This window comes from Scomber japonicus, chromosome 10 (assembly GCF_027409825.1).
Source record: "Scomber japonicus isolate fScoJap1 chromosome 10, fScoJap1.pri, whole genome shotgun sequence".
NCBI classification, from domain to species: domain Eukaryota; kingdom Metazoa; phylum Chordata; class Actinopteri; order Scombriformes; family Scombridae; genus Scomber; species Scomber japonicus.
Window position 1 is genome coordinate 17,155,779 of NC_070587.1, and position 7,802 is coordinate 17,163,580.

The window sequence follows — 7,802 nt, forward strand, 5'->3', positions numbered from 1 at the left end:
CACATGGTCAAAAACACAGATACAATGGGAGGAGGGAGCTGAGAAAAAAGAGGAAAAACAATTTCTCTTTAAAAATGAAGGAAAGGAGATTGAAGTATTGGATGGGCAGCTGTGCACAGAGCGGAAGAAATTTAGAAAAGGAAAACAAAGGGAGGAAAAATGGGAAAAAGTGAAAAATGAACGGAAGAAGAAATGAAGGTAGGAAGAAAAGTAATAGTACCTGAGAATGAAAAAAGACAGCAAGGAGCAAGGACCTGAACATGGAGAGATAAGAGATAATTCAATATATTCTGCAACTCAGGATGGTTAAGAGTCAAGGTATTGATTTTTGTTTGTTAGGGCCTGGGGGTTTGGTCATGCAAGCTAGAGTGAGGTGGAGCATGCGAGTCTGGACAGGACACATGCAAAATGTGTGTGTCAACAGGGTTAGCCGGAGCAGTAACACATTAGCCCATTGGCAGCTGAGTCCTTTCAGATTTAAAAGAAAAAAGAAAAAAAGAAAGATCTCAAATAGGTGCACCACTCACAAAATATGTTGAATTATTAACTTTCTCAAAAAGTATGGCAACATTTGCCAAGCACAAACAAACTCCTTGCAAGAAAAGCCTTGCACAGGTCACCACGACAGAGATGTGGCTCCTAAGCACTGCAAATTTGGTCTCGCTACATACAGTTCAGTCAGTCAACTCGCATATGAAATTAAAAATAATATACTGTATACTAAATGTAAGACTTTGTAATATCAGTGCTCAGTTATAGTTCACTCCTGTAAGGTATATCTTAAGACAGCCAAACTTGAAAACAGAAAGAAACCAGAGACTGAAAACAGTTGCAGCTGACCATGATGAACATAGGCTTACACTATGAACTATATGACTTGAGGTGTACTTCAGGTAGTTGTATTGTTTCCAGCCCTGTTGTTGAAAAGTATTGTTAGTATTTTTTATTTGTTTTTGTATTTTTAAACATGATTGTTCAATAAAACAACCAATCTTACATTACAAAATAGAGACATTTGCACACATAATTAAAATAAATTCAAATAATCTACCACAGAACTGTGACAATGAATCACATCAGCCTTGTCAAAGTCTCTGGAGATAAACACACACAAACACATCACAGGTCGACCATGAAAAAAAAGCAAGCCAAGCCAACAGTTGCTGGGCGACCAACTGTTTCACCCCTTCTCTCGTTTATTCCAAATTGCCTAAACATCCATCTCAGCCCAAAGACACACAATGTATCCACCACTAAATGCAATACACAAACACTCAAAATACACTAATCAACAATAACATGCTTGAGATATGACAATAACAGGCACACACAAACACACACATCCGTGATTAGTTATTCCCATAATACAGACACAGGTACCAGCACTGGCAGCCTCATGTAATAACAGCTAACATTAATAGCTTTCATAGACAAAACCCCATCCTGAGATAAACTATGGCGAGACGGAAAATCCCAATAATAAGCAAACCAATCAATGAGAAAAAAACTGCGAAAGATAGTGAAGCAGGTCAAATTTGCCTGAATTATAGTTTGATCATTTATCTACAATTTTAAAAAGCAATGAAAGATGTTCTCAGGTCCTTGACAAACTTCAAATAAACACAGAATAGGATTCAATCATAATCCAAATCTTCTAGGTAATAGAAATATCAAACACTGCCAAATCAACCCTGGTTACATAAAGTTTTGCAGCTATTTTTGTCCATTTAAGTTCCTAATCACAGTGTGGTAAATGAAAGATGCCATCAGAGCCAGTACTTACATGAGAATTACATGGATGGGTAAGCTAAAATGGCAGAGAACCTTGAAATGACACCAAAACAAAAACACCAATAACACTGCATGATTTCTCTTACCCGAATGAGCCTGGAAACAGTCTGTTTCCAGAGCTGTTTCCGAAACATCTGAGACATGACAGCTCCTCACCTCTCCAGCTCAAACCCTTCTATATCTTCTCTATAATCTGCTATCACTTTCTCTACATGTACACAGAGGAGTTGTATACTCACACCCTCAAAGGGATTAGCCCTATCAAGTTGTCAGTAGTGACCACTCAGCCAGCTGAACTGAAGCTATACCTGCTTTATGTTTAATGGCCATTCCTGTCAACAGTGTATGCATTTTCACAGCCAGCTCCGGTCAGGATAGATATAATCCCTTATGAACTATTCAAAATGAACAAAAAACACAAGCAATTTGCAACTAGTACATCATACATTCATGTGTGAATGAATACTCATTTACACAACACAAGCACATACGTAGGGAGACCATGTGCTCATAAACTAACATACAGGATGAGCACACACGCACACACACAATGTGGACACATCTAAGATATCACTATAGGGTGGCAAACAGCCAGAACAAAGCATTTAACTTCAGTACAAATATGCATGTGACCAACTATTTAAAAAGACTGTGCCATTTGTGTGCCCCTTTTTAGAGTAGTCCACAGATTGAGCACTCATGTAACATTGTTGAACTCATGAGGGACAGCTTAAAAAAAGGATACAAATCGATGTAGTAGAATCAGAGGCATGATCTTTTTATATTCCACACATTCACAGAGATTATTATGCTAGAAGCGGTTAATGTAACCTCGGGCCTCTAGCCTCAAGCAGAGATGTAGCGCAGACTACGGGGGGCTAGTAACCTCACGTCTTTGTAACTCCACATACCCAGACTTTTATTTATATTTGAACTGTGCAGTCTTTAGCCTCAGCCCCTGAATTTATAGCTTTTTTCCTATGTTCTCCCCCGATCACATACATCATGCAAAAATAGCCACAGGACATTACATTTATTTTATAGTAGTCAGTATTTCATTAGTAGTTATGACTTGGCAAACATTATAAAAGTCACACTGCAGTGAAATTCACCGTATAGCTGGTAAAACTAATTTATATAATAAAAGATTGTCTGACCTCAAAGTCAAAACAACAAAAGTCTGTGTTGTGTTGTGGTTTTAGAAAACTTTTGGAAAAAAAACTACAACAAGTGTTATTTCATGGCAAACCTCTGATTCAATCTACAATTGTCAATAGCAACTGTATTCACTCGGCCAATTGTTTTGTGTTAAAATTATTTTTGGATGGTAACAGAGATGTCCAAATTCAAATTTAACTCAGTGATATAAAATAAAGGTTTAGTCCAAATGTATAAGACATGGACATACTTTCAGAACTTTGGTAACTACAAAATATAGCCATTTATTTTTATCCACAAACTTGCACTTTAATTATCTATATAAAAAGGGGATTTCAGCAATTTCTCTCATAGTTTGTTGCAACTTCTTTTTTAGGTGTTGCATCTTTCTCTGATAAATATATAAGACTGAGGCTGATAAAACCTGTCATTATTACCCCTTGTGTACTCCTTGGCCTGCATAACCTGAGCACAACATTTTCAAACTGGCTTTCATACATAAAAACATATTTTTCTAAGACTCCCTCCTTTTGCCTTCTTGAACTTTTCTACCAGCTACATTTTGATACAAGCACATGAGCTGTTTACTGAATCCTGTCACATTAATGATAAATTACATTTGGCCAAAGAGGCCAAGAAGCCAAGTTGTCTGTAACTTCAGAACTCTTGGGTCACCTTACCTTGTTTTGATAGTCTGGTTTAAAATGCAGCATCGTCGTCGCCCTGACACTTCTTTTCAAGTCATTCCACCCTCTTAATTGCCTTTGCTATTCATGACATTAGAGAATTACAGCCTCCGAACACAGAACAAGTGGCTTTGCTATAGTTCGTGAGCAATCAGCCTTCTTATTTGCCATGTGAGAAAGGTTGCTGCCTTGAAATTATCAGCATCCTAAAAGGGGGACTGCTCACTAGATAATGCGGTGTTGGATGACCACCTGTCTGCAAGGTAATTGTCATCCTCCTGCTCTCATGTTACAAGTCTATTACAACAATGGGATGGAAAGCAGGTGGGTGTAGAAATGTTGATACATTGGAATACGGTGTGGGCAGGTAACAGTTTCAGACATAACCTCTTAAAAAACACACACACATACAAATGCACACATGAACACAAAGAAATAAAATATACCACATCAGTTACTGTGTATTATCAGTTAACAGTGATGACTTTTGGCAACCTTTTAAAGGGCACCAGATTTCCCACAGTTAACACCCTTTTAGTATATTGTATGCACTACCACTGTATGCTAACTGACTGAAACTAGTTACGCAGTGCCGGCAGTAATCTGTGACCTACATAAGACAACAACACAGTAAGAATACAATGTTAACAATTTAAAAGCAAACTAATAGCATTGTGCTTTTTATAGACTGTTTAATCTAATGCGGTCTAAGTATTGTGTTACAAGTCATAATTGCATCAGTGGTTGATTTTATTTCATCTCACTTTTATATTGAGAGTTATTCATTGAATGTGAAAAATGGTTAAGCAAGAATAAATGAAGACTTTATTGCAGAAATGGTTGCAGGCATGAACTATACATTATGAGAAAACAACTTAAATTATATAGTGTGTACAAAAATGCACAGAACATTTGCTGGCTCAACTCTCTTAAATGAAAGAATTAGCTGCTTTTCTCTGTTTTATCATTGCACACTGATTACTAGCAATTTGAGAATGACACCTAGGGCTGTATTTTTATTTTTACATTTTATAGATAAATGATTAGTTAACAGATAATTTGATAGCTTAGTTAATAATGAAAATAGTTGCAGACCCAGTGGGAGTCCCTAATCATTCACCAACTGAACAAACACGAGCGCCCACACACACACAAACACACCTCCCCCACTGATTGATATTAAATTCCATTAGCTTTTACTGTGGCGTCCTGCAGATAAGATGCGTTGATGGTTTGATATTGAAGAAATGATCGTGACGCTTTGCATTCAAAAGCAGTTAGGTCATCAATTTTTCACTATGCCATGACTGATTTTCTATATTGAACTGTCTGGTTGTGAGCTGCCGTGAAACAGGAGAGTGACTGTAAATTATAAATGAGGGGCTAGAGAGATCCAAGAGAGAAAGACATAGAGAGGGAGAAAGACAAAGAAAGGTCCGGTGTTATCCCAGAAGATCCTCACACTGACACGGATCGTTTAAATAAATCTGTTTTAAAACTCCAATCATATTGTAGCACAATATGGCCTCAGCAGCCGAAACAGCTCTAAGGACTTCATCTGCATCTCTCTTTTTATGGCAGTCTCAGCGGTTTTAACCACTCCTGGGTACAATTAAAACATCTAATCCAATAAATTACCGTGCTTTTATATTGCCTCTATTGTCTGAGGCAATATAACTTTCTCTACAGTCTGTAACTAAGCTGAAATAAATTGGACACACAGTCACACAGTGCAAGATTTGCTGTGCTAACTGGGCTCATCTCGTGTGGATGACAGTTCACACAGAGCCTTTTCTTGTCACCTAACCTGTCATCAAAAGAAGATCTGCACATATTTAACAGAGAAGATGGCACAATGTTCCCACTACACTGTGTAACACCAGTTACTGAAAAACACTTCAGTCTTAAGCAGAGGCTTTTGAGATGTCGATGTTTTCACACTGACAGCTGACTGACCGCTCATTTTTAGTCACAAATCCAGTCAATGATTGTGTGTCCAGATCTAGATGTTGTGTTTGCTGCCATTTGACCAATCATTTTCTGTTTAAAATGTATGGGTATGGTTAGCAAAACACTCTGTGAGCACTTAAAGGTAATTTGCAGGTGGATATTTATTTTAAAATGAGATCATTGTCATTGTAGCCTCCACATCACCACATTACATAACACACATATAAAACCAGAGCCTAAAAAATAAACAACACTCATTACGCATATACTATGTGAATTACGCCCATTTAATCCTGACCTTTTATGAAGGAAGAATTGGTGACTCTGAAGTGACTGGGTGACTTTAAACATGTTCAAGCAGAAAAGTTGAATTTCTTGGTTTTAAATCCACCAAATTACCCTCTAAGACATTTCTGATAACAATGACCATTCTGAAGATGACATAATTCAACATTAATAAAGCACACTAGGTATAAAACGCAATTAATCCCAAGATGCTTGCTCATCAACCTTCATCAACAGCTCCCCAGCCATACTGTAACCAAGATCCACATTATAGCAATATGAACACACTGCCATCTAGTGGACAGGGGCTCGTAGTACAACCAGTATATAGTTAAAAGACATGCTACAGCTACAAGCTATTTTTGAACACTGATGAGAGGCCACTGGCTCAGGGAATTCTTGACTTGAAAATGAAGTGCAGATTAATTCAATTATTACCTTTTTTACTCAAGAGAGTAGGGAATTCGGATGCGAGGTCTTACTCTCCCAACTCATATCACCTTGCACTGAGTTAGTTACACCTCCCTGTGCTAAATAAAATAGGTACCCGTTTTTTTTTCTGTACCAATGTTAAATAACAAATAACAAAAAAAATAATTAATTAATTTGAAAGTTTGAGAAGTGAAGTACTAGAAGAGAAAGTGGCATTAGAACAGCCACTTGATTTTTAAATATGACAGTAATTTAGGCTATAATTTCTAGCATCACCAGTTGTGTGGCTTGTTTTAAGGCAGGCAAAGATCAAATGTAAAACTCTGATGTTCAAGACACGTGCCTTTTTCCATTCCAATTAAGTAATGTGAATGCTAATGGTATTACAGTGATTCAAATGGATAAATAGGCCGATTCCCTTCAGAGCCCTAAAGAAATATCACGTTGCCCTGCTGATATAGGCTATTAAAAGTATTTGGACTCAAACCTGCATCTCCTTGAATGACTCCGCTGGGACAGAGGGCTGGGTGGGTCTGTTCCTGTAGCTCACTTTGGCGAGGCGAGAGCTGAAGGACATGGCTCAAGCATTCCTTCACAGAAAGTGAAAGGCGACAACACTCTCAGTTCGCAACTTTATTCGCTTTAAGACAACCGTCTTTTTAGGTTTCAGCGTTCTCCAAACTTGTTTATGTGGCTGCCGCAGTACCTACGATTTTACTCAGATGTGGTCATATGTGTGTTGTTAGTGGTTTCCAAGGTAACGGGGCAGCTCAGAAAGGGGCAAAGGGACAGTGGGCTGGTCCTGAAGGAAACTGGCTATTGCGCATTGTTCTTCAACTGGTGATTCCTGGACCTGTGTGCAGGGCCAGATTAACACTTCTGTACCCTTGGCAACAATATTCAAGGGCCCCATCATCACGACCCCAGGATCACCATCTGTGTGGACCATGCAGATGTTTCGGGCAAGCCTCTTAGGTTACTTAGGAAGAGCTCAGTCTTGTGTATGTTCACATGTGTAATGTTAAACAATATAACGTACACAGTTTGCACACTGGTTAGCTTTAAAATAACTGATTAGAAAAAGTTGGCCCACATTACCCTAATCCACCCTACAATATGCAAATAACCGAATACATGGATACAAATTCAAGTGGGAGGCATGTTGTTGCAGGCTTTTGGTTTTATCATTGTCAGGAGCAGGTAGTTGGATGTTATTGAGGGAGAAAAACAGTTATCTTTGCCTGGTGCACCTAATTGCTAATTGTATCGAACTACGTCACAGGCCTAGCTGTTAGATAAGAGAAAAAACATATTATAGAGCATTATTATTATTATTTGTGTGTGGTACTTCAGATAGCCTATTCCAGTTGGGCTTAGTCCAGGTGTTGTATGACTGAGCTTTTGTTATGTCTATCTCTTTTTAGGCCTAAGAAATTGAATAAATAAGTCAATTACGTCATACCAATCAGTATTTATGGGTGATAATGTAATGATCAATGT

The 7,802-nt window shown here is 38.1% G+C and overlaps 1 protein-coding gene across 3 annotated transcripts in view; it reads right to left on the minus strand.

The window, feature by feature from the left end:
- dnah5 (dynein, axonemal, heavy chain 5) overlaps nt 1-6,879 on the minus strand; it is a 101,843-nt gene extending 94,964 nt beyond the window's left edge. For 2 of the 3 annotated variants that reach the window (XM_053327431.1, XM_053327429.1), the window contains exon 1: nt 6,790-6,879. In XM_053327431.1, coding sequence (XP_053183406.1) covers nt 6,790-6,879 — 90 coding nt within the window. Of the gene's footprint in view, nt 1-1,877; nt 1,935-6,789 lie in introns of those variants that run through there. The other variant, XM_053327432.1, reaches the window with a different exon arrangement.
- Between the last annotated feature and the right edge of the window lie 923 nt (nt 6,880-7,802).